A 17678-nucleotide genomic window follows, 5' to 3' on the forward strand; every position below is an offset into this window, starting at 1 on the left:
CAATCAGCCTACCCTGTTAATTAATATTTGTTCTGCTTCAGCAATCGGTGGAGGCAAGTGCAGCAAAACAAGCGTGACTCCCCCGTCACATCATTAATCCACTCGTGCTCACCACCTGAGGACCAGCTGTGCCCCAAAGACATTCATTCATCTGTTCCACAAACAAACAATTACAACACATTTTCTGGAATTAGGGCACCTGTTACATTTCACACAGCTTACATGCCTGGAGGCAGAGATCAATTAATACTACACAAATTAGTGCATCATAAACCAATAGAACAAATGTTCCTGATGGTTCTTTGATAAGGTAATTGTTAAAAGTGAAATTCATGATAAAATGCTTTTAAAAGAGTTAAAAAGCAATGATAATACTAAAATATATCAAATTGCCATTATATTTTAGAAGATAGAAAGCACCGCATTAAATCATCCTTATACTAAGACACCCCCAAAACAATAACATTCCAAATGGTTAAGATACCTAGAGTTACAGATTTGAGATCCAGGAGGCTAAGTGATTGTCTACTGATTGAGACAACACAGCTTACCTAGCACTAAAGAAGAGTCTGTCTATTCAGGAACTTGGCTTCACATTCCTGTCAACTAGTTCACATTCTAGACTTTTCTAAGTGCTTGCTTGTGGTTTTAAATATAACAGGAAGACCTTTATTACTTATGATAAGAGAAGGGCACAAGAACAGTTTGTATTATTTGCCTGTACATGTTGATGTTGAACAAAGAAGTGAATTTTACGTAAAACAAAATGAGTCAAAATTTGTGTTTGCTTCAGCAGCACATATACTAAAATTTGGGGGAAATGCAACACTAATTATCAATAGAGTTCTATTTGTGTCTTTTACATAGAGACAATGATGTATTGAAAATTTAAATCTACTGTCCAGATGAAGTACTGGTTAGCATGGGTTCTTAAAGTATATTTTTAATATATATGTTTCCTCCACTAAATTTTTACAGTATTGAGAGTAAGATTCTAATCTGTGAGGCAGAGGGAGAAAAAGAGAAATCAAAGCTTGGTTTAACAAGGGCATAAGTAAGTTAGGTCCAGCAGGATTGATCAGCAGGTAAAGGCACGTTGTTACTGAGCCTGATGATCACCAGAATTTAATTCCTGGGAACCACATAGGAGAAAACAGACACCTGAAAATTAACCTCTGGTCTCTGTACAAATATCATGGAACACATAATGTACATGCGCACACTACATAAACAATCATTGCTAGTTGTGGTAGTGAACACTGGTAGAACATGCTAAAGAGTAGGGGCAAAAAGATAAGTTCAGCCTGGCTATACCTGTGGGGATGCAGAAACTGCTCAGCAGCTAAGAAAGAGTGTTTACTACTCTCATAGAGGGCCTGGGTTTGGTTCCCAGCACCCACATCAGGTGGTTCACAACTGCCTGCAAATCCATCGCCAGAGGATCTGATGCCCTCTTCTGGCTGTTACGGGCACCAGGTGGTGCAGAGACATAAATGTAATCACTCATGTATGTGAAAACAAGCAATCTAAAAACAAAAGAATTAAACAGTGTCATCAGAAAAAATATAAAAGGGAAATCATTTTGGATGTAGAAAGGCCTAAAAGTTTTCACAACAAAAGAGTAATAAGGAATCTTATTTGGATCATATTTCAAGAAAATAAATTCTGTGAATACTCACAGAAAATGGATTCTTGGCTATGTATTAAAAATATTAAATAGCTATTTTTTAAGCAATGAAAGCTTTTTGGTTTTGTTCAGTGAAGAGCACTGACCAGAGTTCCACTCCCAGAGCCATATCAAGTGGTTCACAACCATGTACAACTATAGATCCAGGGAATCTTCTGGCAAACGGGTCATTTGCATATCCAACCCACAACACACATACACACAAAAACAAAACAAACTTTTTAAAAAGTGGTTATTTAGATGAAATGTACCCTTTCCCCAATGACTTAAGAGGCAAGTGCATGGTATTTATCATACTTCAAGATAACTCAGTGAAGGAAAGGATTACATAAAACATGGCAAAAGTACAGCTTTGTACCTAGACAGGTTTCTTGGATAGAGTTTGTGTGATTCTTCGTACTCTGTTGTAAATCACCCAAAGAGCTGTCCTTTGGGCATGACACTGGCAATGTGACCTTGGATAGGGCCTTCATAACACTAAGTCTTTCCTCAGGTAAGCAACAGGTTGAGCATGGCACCTGCTTTTGTGACATCTAAACTAGGAGTTAAATATGCAAGATGGAGGAGTCTTCAAAGAAATCAAAGAGCTTAACTGGGGACTACTGGGCACCCACCAACCAATTCTTTTCGAGGTTTGGAGAAACAGCTTTGTGGACAAAGCGACTGAAGGGGAACCAGAGTCAAATCACATTTCCTATTCAGATAGCTTTCCTTGATTGCCTACAAAATACTGAGGGAAAACAGATCTTAGTGCAAGCCTACTATTGGTTTGCTTATCTGGTTCTGATGTGGGAGTCCCCTCTGTGTGCTGTGATTACCATTAATGAATAAAGAAACTACAGTGGCCTGTTGATAGGGCAGAACTAAATAGTTCTTCCCCCTACATGGTTCTTAAGCTATTCTTTACAGTATTTTATTGGTGCCTTAAATTCCTGTCAAAATTTTATTTTCTATTCTTTCATGCTTTTAAGAAAAACATTTTGTCTTTCTAAAGTCTATAGTAATACAAATGGCCCTACCATGTTTTCCACGAAAGCCTAATATCACTATAGTAATATAAGGAACAAAACTGTCTTGAGAAATATGGTTACCCCCTTCCTGGCCATTTCTTCTGGTGTTTTCACCTGTACTTTCTTTCTCACACAGGACATTTCAAAGGGCTGAACATGTTCAAAACACATGCTTTTAAAACAGATAGTCCTTTGAGACAGAAAAAAAATAGGTATACTTATGGGGGGGGGGGCAATGCAGGAGTATTCAGCTACAGATCCTAGAACAGAATTTGGGTCATTAAATCTAAATGTGCAAAGTGAAGTGGCAAATAGAAGTAATCACTCTGCTCAAAACCCACTCTCACCTGCAACACCCAGCTAATGAGGCAACAGTACTCTCCTGGCCTGAATCATACACTTGAGTATGAACATAAAAACAACCTTATTCTAATTTTCCAGTGATAAACCTTTACTGCCAACAGTGACTAACTGGGAAAGTAAACAGAAACATATGATGTTTTTAGTCATCTGTGCAGAATAAGCACTAACATACAGATGAAACAGAATAAATAGGCATTGCCTTACACACAACAAAAAGAAGATCACCATAAAAGTCTTTAAGCAAAAGCAAAGAACTCTCATAGGATAAAAAGTATAATATTCACATACACAGAAAAACATTTAGTGTGAAAAATATGTAAATCTTTAAAATTAAGTGCAACAGCTATACTTATTGCAAGGGCAAAAAATAATCTCAATGTTGATGGGCTTTGTAAGAATACAGGCCAATACTGCATTCAGCATTTTAAAAGAGTACAGAGGTTCTGGAGCTAACCAGAATGTATAAATGACTGAGAATGATCATATTCTATGAAGACACACAGTATCTGGTGATATTTTGACAAAATAACAACAATGAAATATTCACCATTTAGAGCAGGAAAATGCTTGCACTTCTGCTGTATTTTAGATAATAAAAGGTAAATCCTTCAGTTCTAATAGAGAATGGTGTCCATATTCAAGGGATTATGTACATTAACAGAAATGGGTTAAGATGTAAGAGTTAGCCAATAAGAAGCTAGAGCTAATGGGCCAAGCAGTGTTTTAAATAGTATAGTCTCTGTGTGATTATTATGGGGCTGGGCAGCCGGGAACCAACAACGGATTCCTCCAACAGTATCAATGAAAAAATGCTCAATAATAGCATATGGAAGAAATCATGGAGCTTACTGACATTACATAATTTTGAGTTTATCTATCTGTTTCAGTTGACCTTAACTTTGGTGCCTGTTTTCTTGCTTGAGTATTAAATTATGTAGATGACGGATGTAGGGGATGGTACTAAGAGTAATTTCTCAGCTTTAAGTTCCTACCAAGTTTAGGAAGTTTTATGGTTGTTGTTCTAAGCTGTTGACCACATTTAAGATGAAAACTGGAGAGTAATGTAAGACCTGAATGGCTTGGAGCAACTTGGATACCTCAGCAACTGGGAGGTTCTTGGCAATAAGTCAATCAATGCCCCCTATGATGAACATTCTAGAACCAATTACTTTTACCCTAAATCCCTTGGGGTTCAGTACATAAAAATATTTCATAGGTTTTACCTATTCTCTTTTTCTACAGGTGAGAAATATGGAAGAGAATGGGGAGAAATGGAATAGGAGATGGTCAACTACTCAGATACCAGGTAGGAATTCAGTTTGGGAGTCTTTTGGACTGTCTACACCAATAAGGGTAAGAGCACATTAGTAGTCTGAGTTTCTTACCATTTTCAGACCTCACACGTGGGGCTTACTACTGGTCACATACAGTCAGTAGATAGCCAAGACAAATAAGGAAGGTGGCAGGTGTTACGGCCCCTTATTTCAACAGTACTACTGTACACAATGTTTTAGTTTCTCATCACCAAGTAAATTGATTCTAGGACTCCCCACAGTGCTGTCTCCTTTAGATCCATATTTACATTCTCTCTCAGTGTCAAAAAACTTCAGATGGAAGTCTGCAAATAACAGGCTTAAGAATGAACTTGGCTACCGGAGCTATAGAAAACTAGATCAATAAAGCCAACAGCATGTGATTTAGTGGGACAGAACTTCAGAGAAGAGAAAGGAAAAGGGAAAGACCTAACAATTTAGTAAGAGATTTCACTGCTTTACTTGGCTTCTCAATGAAAAAGCATGTTAATTACTTGGGTCTTTGCAGTGAGCCTAAATGTCTGTTTTATAAGCTGTTCTGAAATCCACCCTGTTTAACAATCAGTAGCATCAAAAAAAATTTTTTTAAAGAATGTCTCTCACAATTAAACACATCTACAACTTTGTATAAATCAAAATTTTGGTACCATATCAAAATGTTTTGATGAGGCTGTGTCATACTGCCCACATCTTCATCATATGCAACACTAATTACTACTAGCAGATTCCGATTTCTCTGCACATTACAGGCTTTTAAAGGAGCTATAAAACTTTTCAGGCACCATTAATTTAAATTTGTATTGAAATTCCTTTTTGACAGATGGCCAAAAATTACTTATTATTTAGAGTACAAGAGCTGCCTGTTTCCACATTAGAAGAGAAAAGGGAAATTTCTAAATCCAGAAGGAAATTTATGTCACAATCATTACCTGTTAAATGTTAAGGAGAATTACTGTGCATGAATGAATGATTTCAAACTACCCCAACTAGCAACAACTAGATCACTGGCTGCTACAAACCACTCCCAAGTCACATAATTAGTCAACAATCACAAAAATCCCCTCTTAGCCAGGAATTCCTTACAAGAGGACAAGGAAGCTCAATGGAACAGGCAACTGCTTAGGTGTCATCACAGGAAACATTAGCCAACTATTTCACCTTGTAAACTTATAGGACAATTCCAGACCAGACACAGCACACTTCAGGTATGGATTTGTAACTGTCATTCATAATAAACCAGAGCAAAACCATCAGTTTATTTTCTTGGTACTTGCCCTGCCTTCTGACTATTCTGACACTTCCAAGCTCCCTCTGAAAGATTATAGACGGTTTAAAAATATACCCTACTGTTTCTTATATGAGGGAATATAAAATATAACTGGCATAAAGTGTACAGTGTTGTATAAATATTTTCACAATGTTCTGTGAGTGGGGCTGGAGAGGAGTCTTTTGTCTACTTGCCTGCCTGAGGGTATGCATTCATCATGAGCAGTTAGGGAATGTTTACAGTATAGCCTTGGAGAGGCTTCCTGAGAACTCCTGTCAGCCAATCCTGACCACCTTATTCACTTATTACTTCTAAAGTACATGTGGATACACTCTAAGTTTTCTAATGTGGGAACTGATGTGAACAGTATACATAGACTTCACAACTGCAAATACATAATTAAAATTTTATGTGTACATTTCTAATTGTTGACAGTTGTTTGTGGCTGCAGGTTCCCTGTCAAATTCAAAGTTTCTTGAAGGGTAAAATGGATATACTCAATATTGAATTTCCATTATTTAAGGGTTCTAAATACAATTTTAATTTAAGAAAGAGTAAAGTACTATACATAGTGAAAGCAAAGAATTGTGTCTGGGAAAGACTTCAGTTTTGGATATAGTTGACAAAAAAGAAACTGCAGAGGGTCTAACTAATGTATGGTCACACATTTAATTATTTAAAACTCTAAAAGACAAAATGACAGCATTCATACTCTGGACTAGTGTTTCATTACTGGGTTACCTTGCAATGGGTAATACAATGACATGTGCTATGCAATTGGGCATACACATGGCATATTTCTACTGTACATGAACCAAAGGTAATGGAAGCACTTTCATAGTTTATTCAATTCCTACATGACAGCTTATGTTTTTGTTTGCATACTATGAAATTCAAATGCTCTTAGCCTATCTCTTTCTGGTATCACGTAAGACAAGCATACACAAACCATCAGGCCCTAAATACTTTTTGTCCTTCTCCACAACTTGCATATAAAGAGAAGGCGGATAGTCTTCAGAGAATTACTTGCCACACTACAAACCTAAGTATTACAAACAGAAAATGCAATGTCTCTGGTGAACAGAAATATTCTTATGGACAGTTTGTTTCTTCCTTCAGGTTGCACATGAACCTAGGGCCTCACACATACCAAATACAAGCTCTCCCACTGAGTTACATATCCAGGCCAAACAGATGTTTGATGCTTTAATGAAGAACTTTGTAGGTAGAATTTATTTCAAAGGTAAGTATGTATTTCTTATTAATTAATACATTTATTATATTGCATTATCTTAAAGTAGTTTTTAAAAACATAGTAAGAAATATTAATACAAACAATGCTATCTAGTTCATGACTCAACCTTGTTCTACAAATCTAATCCTCAGAAAAATATAACCATTGTTTAAAAAGATCAACCACACACGTAAGATGAACACAATTTGGTAAATACCATCTATATAACTCTCTAAATCTCAAAGAATTCATTATTAGATAGATTCCCATCACTTAGAATCTTTTAAAACTATTCTTGTGCCTGAATTTTGAGTCCTACCTTGATGGAGTCTCTGTCTGTAGGCAAAACAGCAGCAAGACAAGCATGCAAGAGTGGAAAGAAAAGAAGAAAAGTGCTTGTTAGTTTACATAAAATCATAAAGCTATCAAACCTGACCCTGCTAAATAGTAAATTGAACAGATGTCAACTTTGCTGTAAAGTTAATTATTAATAATATACTAACAAGATTCACAAAGCACTGGTTCACCTTTGACACGATTTCAATTGAACCAAAGTTAGCCATTCTTATTTGTGTACCTTATTGACTTTTCCACTTATGAAAGAGTTTATAATCATGAGTCAACTCTACCATGGTATTAAGATAACTCTAGAACAAATATTACAGTATTTCTAGCATCAGAGAAGGTAAATTTATGCTTATGGAATACAGACAATTTGCCCCTAACTGTAACTCTGGTAATAACACTGAACCAGCAGTAGATAGGACCTTCTTTTTTATTATAAGCCACACCCTTTCAAACAAATAAACCATCCCTGTGCTAAATAAATTACCCTAAAGGAATGGTGGAAGAAATTTTTTTTAACCTTAGTGGCTATTAAAAATTATCAGTTTAAGTGTAATTGAACTATTTCATTGGGACTGTTGGCTCCCCAATAATGACACAGAGACTTATTAATCATGAAAGTTCAGCTGATAGCTTACACTTGTTTTTTAACTAGCCCTTATAACTTAAATCAACCCATTTCTATTAATTTACTTCCTTGTGAGGTTTTATTACCTCACCTCCATAATTCCCATTCTGCTTACTCTGTGTCTCCTGGTATCTGTGCCTTCTTCTTCACAGGATACTCTCTGCCCCCAAAATCATGCCTATTGGCCATTCAGGTTCTTATTAAACTAATTAGAGTGACACAGCTTCACAGTGTACAAAAGATTATTCCACAACATTAAACATAGATGGACTTTTCTTTTGGCTGCCAGCTCACTCACTCTGTCTGTCTCTGTCTCTCACACACATAAACCATGACACTGAGATTTATATTAATTATAAAAGCTTGGTCTTAGCTTAGGCTTGTTACAAGTTCTTATAACTTAAATTGACCCATATTTTTAAGACTATGTTCTTTTATGTGGCTCAGTTACCTTTGCTCTGTATTCCCCATCCTGCTTCCTCTCTGCCTGGCTAGTGACTCTGCCTTTCTTCTTCCCAGAGTCCTCTCTGCTGCTGAAGTCCCGCCTAACCTCTTCCTGCCTAGCTATTGATCATTCAGCTCTTTATTAAACCAATCAGAAGGTGCCTTAGCAAAGATACATCTTTACAGAATACACAAATATTCTGCAACAAGTAAGCAGTGTATAAACATACAGGAATATTACTAAAATGTCCCTTTACCATCATCACCTTCCTTAGAGGAGAATGAAGGCAGAACTTGAGAAAATACAACTGAACACCTGATTTGTTAATCTCATGTTTTGAACAGCAAAAGAGGTATTTAAAACAACAGATTTTGTCAATTTGAATAGTATCACCTCAATAAGATAACCAGAATCTTTCCGAGTATGCTCGGAAGGTTGATCTAATTTACAAATAACAACTAAATTGGTCAACTATCAAATAACCCTTTAATAATTTAAGTTTTCCTCTCAAACAAACTGGTCAAAGCTGATTATCAATGCTTGAGTCATTTTAAACAGGATTTTACTACTAATTGAGATTTAGGAAGCAAGGGATCAAAGGCAATGATCTGGAGAGCTGGTAGACCTAGCCTAGCATATGTAAGGTTCCTCAGTTCCATCCCCAGAAGAGCTAGAGTAGAAATAGGGGAATGGGGCAGCAAGATCTGGAAAGAGTTCTTTACCTTCTGAGCAATACTAAGGTATCATGTGGCAAATGACTACTTCTAATAATTAATCTGCCTTCTGATGGAAATCCTTTTATTTAGACAATGGCAAAATGAAATTCAGAGACGGAATCAAAAATGGCATCTGGAATCTAACCCTAGAAGATAGATAATACCACACTAATATCCATCCAAATGATCACTTACCTCTTTGGTGATCATTGTCATGGTGCTTTTTCTCATCCTTAATTGGGAGGTGAGATTGACCTCCTAGTGCACTGGAGAGGGCTAGAAGTCCTGCACTGCTACCAATGGGTGGAATGGCTGGGGGCTGAAGCCCTGAAGGGTGTGGTGTCAGAGGCACAGGCAGACCATGTCCATGTGATAAATGCTGAGCTTGGAGTTGTTGCTGCTGTGAAAAATTAGCCATAGATATTGAATTTGTCCCCTCAAGGAAAACAGAAGGTATGAATAGATAATGAAAACAATACTACACTCAAGAAATAGTTACCCTCATGTATTTTTTTTAACATCAGGGAAAATAGAGAAGGAGATATATAATTGATGTGTTACTTCCAAAATCTATTTTTTTTCTTAACACATGTAAACAACCTAAGTCTTTAAAATGACAAAACGGGCCAATAAACTTTCAAAAGATAAATGTTATTTAACAAAAACTCTGTATTATTTTGTTTTAGTACAAAAGGCCAGCTATCATGTATTTCTAATCAAAATGTATATGTGAATAACTATTAAAGCAGTCATGTTGAACAAAAAAAACTGAAAATCGAGAAAATTAGTGCTAAACAGTTGTCCCAGAACCACTGCACAGCACGCAGGGAGAGTTAATTTGAAAGAGAAAACCTGAATTAACAACCCAGAAAAGGAAGCTGGTTGCAGCCGCAGTTTTTTAAGCCCTTTAAGTGTCCTCAGTGGCACTTGAGCAAATTACTAAAGAAAATCCAATGTAGCAAGGCTTGGGTTCTCCTGTAGGCTTGCTCAATAATGCTGAAATAATTGGGCACTCTGTGCACGTTTAGTGATGCTCGAATGAAAAGCTAGAGGCCTGCCCTTGTACTCTTCTCTAGCAGCTGACTTTGTGTTGTGACAGGTTTATTTGAGTGGGACTGTGATGCATGCACCAGTAACTACGCTGACAAGAGTTTAAAGTCATTTTTACCAGCACACTGGCAACACATAGAGAAAGCCCTTAAGAGGTTGAGATGGGAGTGCTTGACCCCAGCAGAGACTGAGTCAAGCCTGTCTACAGGAGCTACTGTGGGCAGGTTTGCTGCCTCTGCTGAATGGGGAAGAGGAGGAGGAGACAAGGGAGGATGCTGAGTTAAATACACCCTGCAACAGGACACTCTTCAACTCAAACCCAGCTAACAAAATTCTATCAGAACAATTGCTGGGCAATTCTGAGACTAACATATGTAGTTACTAAATATCAATTATTGCCTTAAATAAGTCACTTTTAGGTCAAATCTATAATAGCCAAAGAATCCTATAATTTTCTTTCTTAGCAAGATTTGACAAATTGTTTTCAAAAATGAAATTACTTTCTAAAAAGAAACTTGAAATGGTTTTTAAAGTATTTCAAAAAAAAGGTGATTTTTTTTTTCTCCCTCTTTAAATTACTTTCTCTTTCTTCTTCCTCTCCTGTGTGCCTTCCTATATGTGATTATCAGCTCTTTTCTCCTGCTGACCTGCATCTACTTTCTGGCTTCCCACATTTACCATAAAGCAAGCAAAGTTGAAACAACTAAGGAGAGTATGCACACACATGAAAAGGAAATGTTGGAACACTCTCAGATGCTCCAAAAACTTAACCTCATAATACATGTATGTAAGAGCTTTTCTTAAATGCAGTTTTTAAATGAGATGTTTCCTCCCTGCAAGTATGAACTTCTTTGGTTGTTCAATGCAGAGTTATCAGCCTTGAAAGCAGACATACATGAACAACAAAAATGGACTCAGTAAATTTGTGCACGTGTGCAAATATGTGCATGCATGTATAGAAATAAGAACTTGCTGAGTTTTATATACATGTGCACACATATGTACACATGGACACACATATATGTGCACCCATATGCAAACATTTATACACATACATACATACATATGTAGGTGTAACAACAATAATAAGAGGCTACCAACTTGAAAGAGAAGAGGCATGGGAGGGGTTCAAGGGAAGGTAGTTGGGAGGGGCTGGAAGGATGGGGGAAAGAGATGATATAATTCTATTTCAATTAAAAGCATATAAAAAATTAAGTGGTTCCTCATTTGAGTGACCAAAATCATATTCACAATCTTTATTTACTGCTACTTACTTGTGACCAAAAGTATACATGCAAAATTATATTTTCTAAATATGTAGAAAATTAGATACATGATAAATACAGGAATTTAAGTAAATACAAAGTCAAATTTACTTTAAAATCTAGTTCAATTTATTGACAAACTGTTCCAATTCTCTTTTTCCTCTAAATTTCAATAATATTTTATTAGTACAGTTTGGGTCTATGGCTGTTTATACTTCTGAGCTCAACTGGCAAGCAGCTACAAGCTCCTCAGTATGTGTCTCTTTTTCACTGCAGTCCATATGACACCAAAGCTCCAGACACAGAAGCATTCACACACATCTGATACGCTGAAGAATATTCACGTTATTATACATGGCAAAAAGAAAATCTCAACCTAATTGAACACCTTCAGTGATTCCAGTGTTTTATTCTTCTCTCTCGTAAGATAACAGGTTTAAAAAGAAAAAAAAAAAGGCATTAACTGACTTTATTTTTCCATTCAATCAGGTAGAAAATATGTACCAGTCTGTCTGCTATACATAAGAGCTACAGTAAGCTTCTTGGTCTACTCTCCTTCAGATAGGCTCAAACAGGAGCCTTATCTCCCATTTTTCTTTCATGTGTACCTTCAAGGAAGAAGATTTATTCCAATAAAGGGAAGACGCGCACACGTGTGTGTGCGCACGCACATACACACACACACACACCTGATACTGCTCTAAAATGCCTCTTTGAAAGCTACTCCATGGTTTTTAAAATAATACCCTCCCTAGATAAAAATAGTTCAAATTTCTTAGCATTCAAGATCTTCCATAAAACTAGTATCACTTTGACAATACACTACAGTACGACATTCAGGAAACTACCTGAAATACTCATCAATTGAATGAGTATGTTATTATTACTAGCCATCATCAATACACATATATACTCAATAATTTGTCTCCGTATATTTAAATTCTCTTCATCCTATTCTAATGTCCTTGTGAAGAGATGCCTCCCTTGATTACATTCAATCAATCTGATTCAAAGTACTATAATACTGCTTCTGAATTCTGATGGCATTTGAGGACAAATTATTATAACACTCAATAACCCAAGAAAATAAAAGGAATTTGTATATGGATAACTAGATATAGTTGCATATGCTAACATATGTCATAACTTTATGAACAGAGCTATTTCATTTAAAATCTCATAGTACTATATATTTCTTCTTCTTAGTATGTTCAAGCAGGTATCAACTAAGGCCAGTACCATCTTACAAGTGGATTAATCTTGGCTTTATTTTTTTCCTAATGACCCAAATTTCAAAATATAAAATACAGTCAAAAGAAATTTAAGTTAGCCTTTTCTATTATATTCTTCATTTGCAATAATTTAAAAATAAGCAAGTTTCATACAATAGTAAGGAAACTTAAAAGCTTAGTGCCTCTTCACAGGAAAACTATGGACTTACTTTTTATTGTTGGACTTTTAGACATTTTAAATGTCTAAAAGAGTGCTACCACAAAGCTTTCCTTAAAATAATGAAGTCAGATACCCAGTCGTATGACTGTACGTCTAAAGCTTTTATTGTTTCTACTGAATATATGGAATACCCATTTATTCTTTGCCTAGTTTTCACAAATTCTAACATCACATGCAATGTTTAACAAAATCTACAAAACCAAGAAAATTAAAATCAGGACATCACTGTTATCCAAACTACCAACCACATTCAGATGTTTACCCCACACCAATGCACCTTCTCTGTTCCAGAATTGAAACTATGGTATCCTATTCACATTTAAAGAGCTTTTCAGTTTTCACTTATTAAAAAGGCCTTTAAAGAATTTAGGAATAGTAACAACAAATGATTGTCATATGTTGAATAGCATATAGTTTGAATAGGTTTAAAGGAGAAAAGAAAATGAAAAAAGGCTCCTATAAACTCAGGTCACAAGTAATATATTCTTATAAAGTGCCTACATAATAAAAAGATATTCATCACGGTGTTCTCTACAATACAATTTTATTAAGTATTTTTAAAACATAAAATTACATATATAATGATATTTAGCATGTCACCAAAAAGTAACTATTTCAGATATTGTAATATTCCAGTTGATTTTCACAGTTGATGTTTATAGCAATAAAACAGGCTCCTTTTAGTCTTTAGTGGCTATTTTCTACATTTGTTTCTAAGTTCTTATCTTGGGAACTATCCTAGAACTAGAGCTAGCGTTAGACACCATCTTCTTTAAATAAATCCATTAAGCCAACAATGGTTAAACTTAATTCCCAACACTTTCATTTAAAAATGATTTTATTGGATTAAGTATCATGAAGTTAAATTAAAAAATAATCTGTATTATGCTTCCTTCCCAACAAAGCAGAATCCATGGCAAGGAGTAGACTTCCCTGAGTACAAACTTGCAATACTGTGAGTCACGACTTCTCATTTCTGCTTTCTGAAAACTACTAACCTGAAAAGGTTTCCTACTTTATCCTCTCATAGAATAGATGAAACCCTCTATTTTAAACGACCAGAGGATGGTCTTTATATGCATATATAGAATACTGACATAGATTTTTTAGTAAAATAAATCAAGATAAATTAACACCCTGGATAATACAAACCAGCAAGCTAAAGGAAGAAGAAAAAAAAAAAGTCAACTTTAGAAGAATTAACCCCTCCAATCAAGATAAAAAACTAAAGAGGAGGGCATGAACTGTAGGAACAATTTAACAATCAACCTATTTTTCACCATAAAGCCAAGAGACAAAATATATCTTAGAAAAGTTATTTCCACTGATAATTTTTGTCAGGCCATACCTTTATTTTTATGTCTTATTTCACTAAAATATAATTAAAACATAAATAAGGACATGAAAAGTGGTGATTTGTTTGGGAGGTGGAAGGGGATAAAAGGGGCTACAGACTATGATTAAGGAAAGGTGTGTGTGTGTGTGTGTGTGTGTGTGTAGCTATAAAAGAATAAATCATCTCAACAATAAAACATAAATTACTTCTGCTTCCCTCCTAATGTGCCATTCAAGAAAATAAACATTAAAACACAGCAAAGTTTAAATTCAAGGCAAGTAAATGCTCCATCCAGATAATTTAATTCTGGAAAAAAAAAAGAAAGAAAGAACCAGTAATCATGACTGAAGATACACAGCAGCAAGGTGGCCAACACATCTTAATTCTGTTCACTGCATTTTACTGGCCATTCCTTAACAAATAATTATTTATTTACAATCTCAAGGTTGGAAAGAAGGACAGAAATCGATTTTACAGGGAATATCTTTTGAAATGTCTACTAGTAAAAAGGAAAATTTCCTTTTAGTAAAAGGTTCCCAAAACTTGGGATGACCAGGGACTGACTAATAACAAATCGGAGCTGACAAGGGTAGAACAGCTGCCACTGGAATTCTGCCCATCCCCAACCCAGTCAGGTTTCCTTGCTTTTGACTCTACCCTTCATGTCTACTAAATTTTCAACAGCGAAGTTCTTAAACACCATGCATCTTCATTAGAAACAACAGACTGCTGACAACAATGAGCACATTTAGTGGCCATAATTTTGTTTCCAGCCTTCGCCCCCCTAGCTATCATGGGTCTTAAAAATAAACAACAAAAACAACAACAACAAAAAAAAAAAACAAGAAATCTACCTAGACAAATAGTATCAGGACAATAAGACAGCTATGAAGGCTTATAACGAATTGCTGTTCTTTTGTTTGTTTTTTAATCCTCACAAGTCCTTCCTTGGTAACCTGAGAAAACAAGTGGAAATATACATTCTCGTGTCAACAACTAGAGAATGGCTCCCAGCCTCTCAAAGACAGAGCCCACTGGCTATGAAGCACACAAGCATCCTTCTACCTATCAGCCAGTCACAGAGCGTGTTCTCATTCAGCTGGAAGAAACAATACCAAGAAAGAAAAAAAAAAAAGGCCAAGTAGACCTTATGGAGCCAGAAAAAGGTGCCATGCTATGAAATGGAACACTTAGGACAAAGGGAATATAAGTGCTATCAGGCTTGTAAAAATATTGTTTTAATATAGAAATCACTGTTAACCCCATCTCCCAACTATGGGGTTGGGCAGAGCCTAAGAAACAAAGTCCTGGACAAGATTCAAGAGGCATTAAAAAGAAGTGGAACAAGAGCCAGTCAGCTACAATCCTCACCATCTATGAGCAGGAAATAACCATTTGATGTTTCCAAGTTTCTTATAACATCTACCTCCCAAAGTGGCTGTGAGTACTATAATACACCTTCTTTTGTTATTGGAAAAGGGTATCTACCCTCTCTCATAACACACACAAAAGAAGGGATAGTACATCAGTTACCTTTATATTGCTATGATTAAGACCACCACAGGAGGGAAGCTCTTTTTCAAAGGATATTAATTTAAAAGGAAATTACTTCTTTATTCTGAATTAATTCAGAGCACATAATGAAATTATGGGGTACAAAGTTGTGAGAAAACAGGTTATTTGGTGTCAAGAATTACTCCATAGACTATGTAGCCTCCCTATAATGTGATAACTGGAAATATATACATCACTTGTAGTATTTCTACTTAAAAATAAAACAAAAGCCTGAATCTAATCTTGAAAAAAAATTAGAAACAACCAAACAAATTCAGGATATTGACGTTTCCACAAGGCTAGTCTAAAATCTTTAAAATGCCAACAAAATATACAACAAAGTAATGTGAGAACTATTTCAGAGTCAAGAAAAATGAAGAGATATGGGGAAGAAAAAGGAGGTTATATATGAACACCAAATTGGAAACACTAGAAAGAAAAAAGTGCTAACAAAAGTGCTAAAATACATCCACAGCTGGACAAATATGATGACTCTCATACTGGACAAAGAAATATTTTAACAGCATTGTTGCAACACCAGAAGACATCCTTGTCCACAGAATACTGTGGGACAATGATTTTGTACCCTGTAAAGATTTGTCACTTGTATTGGATTAATAAAACGCTGATTGGCCAGTAGCAGGCAGGTAGTATATATAGGTAGGGTGACCAGAGTAGGAGAATTCTAGGAAGAGGAAAGGCTCAGTCTGCAGTTGTCACCCAGACATAGAGAAAGTAAAATGAGAATACCTCACTGAAATAAGGTACCAAGGCACGTGGCTGACACAGACAAGAAATATGGGTTAATTTAATATGTAAGAGTTAGTGATAAGAAGCCTGAGCTAATAGGTCAATCAGTTTATAATTCACATAGGCCTCTGTGTGTTTCTTTGGTACTTAACGGCTGCAGAACTGGGCAGAACAGAAACCTCTGTCAATAACATTAGAGACACATATTTAAGTATTAATGGTGAAGTACCATGACTGTCTCACTTTCAAGACGGTCAATACTTAAGTACATGTTTGCATGTGCACAAGTGACAAAGCATTACCTGGTACATTTCCTCATGAGCATCTGGTGGTTGTTCTATTACTTATTCAAATTCCCTCAGCTGTGGGGCACAAGGGACAAAGGTATGTTCTACCTACCATATAAAGGTTTTATAACCAATAAACGCCTTGGCAGAAGCTAAAGATTAAACCAATCGAAGAAGGAAGAATAAAAAGAACAAGGAAGAAACTTTTTCAAGCTAGGCATTGCTGATGGGAACCCCCACAGAAGAAAGGCATGTATGTAGAACAAAGCTCTACAACAACATTTCATGCTAGCCTTGGAGGTGAAAGAATGGAAGAGGGTTATTTATTTTTGTGTGTTGTGCACACATGCATATATATCTTACACATATAGATATGATAAATCTTTAAAGTACTCAGGTATAGATCTCATGTCAAGAATAAGCATTTTTGATATATATATGAAAAAGCATATATATGCTTAACCTATGCTAAAAATTATGCTAAATTATGTTAAACAAATACTATGGGTAATACACTATGTTTTCTATTCTATATCTTTAATAAAATCCTAACAGAAAGACTGATAACAGGCACTGGATTAAACTCACATATCTTATTTATGTATTTGTGTATACATCTGTCAACTGCTTATGTTTGAGTCGAAGGACATTTATTGGAGTTAGTTCTCTCCTACCAAGTAGGCCACCAGGACTGAACTCAGATCACTGGGCTAGCTGGAAAGCATCTTTACTTGATGAGCCATCACTCCAGCTCTGGTTCTGGTGTTTTGTTTGCCTGGTTTTGATTTTTTTGAGACAGAGTCTTTCTAGTATACAGTTCTGGATGCTTTAGAACTTACTATGTAGACCAGGCTGGCCCTGAACTCACAAAGCTTAGCCAGCCTAGCTCCCAAGATTTAAGGTGTGCGCTACCACAGCTGGTTGTTAGTAGTTTTGCAACTGGTATGATCAGAATCATACTCCTATGTTGGTTATA

At 35.9% G+C, this 17678-nt stretch overlaps 1 protein-coding gene across 13 annotated transcripts in view; it reads right to left on the reverse strand.

Annotated features, from left to right (window-relative positions):
- The window catches only part of Tle4 (TLE family member 4, transcriptional corepressor), a 135806-nt gene that overhangs the window by 55143 nt on the left and 62985 nt on the right, over positions 1-17678 (reverse strand). For 7 of the 13 annotated variants that reach the window (XM_050158707.1, XM_050158658.1, XM_050158711.1 and 4 more), the window contains 2 exons: positions 9204-9408; positions 7194-7210 (listed from right to left, as the gene is read on the reverse strand). In XM_050158707.1, coding sequence (XP_050014664.1) covers positions 7194-7210; positions 9204-9408 — 222 coding nt within the window. The remainder of the gene's footprint in view (positions 1-7193; positions 7211-9203; positions 9409-17678) is intronic. The other 6 variants (XM_050158709.1, XM_050158667.1, XM_050158715.1 and 3 more) reach the window with 1 other exon arrangement.

Source organism: Alexandromys fortis, unplaced genomic scaffold, assembly GCF_014885135.2.
Source record: "Alexandromys fortis isolate MF-2015 unplaced genomic scaffold, M_Fortis_MF-2015_v1.1 scaffold_10, whole genome shotgun sequence".
In the NCBI taxonomy this organism is placed as follows: Eukaryota; Metazoa; Chordata; class Mammalia; order Rodentia; family Cricetidae; genus Alexandromys; species Alexandromys fortis.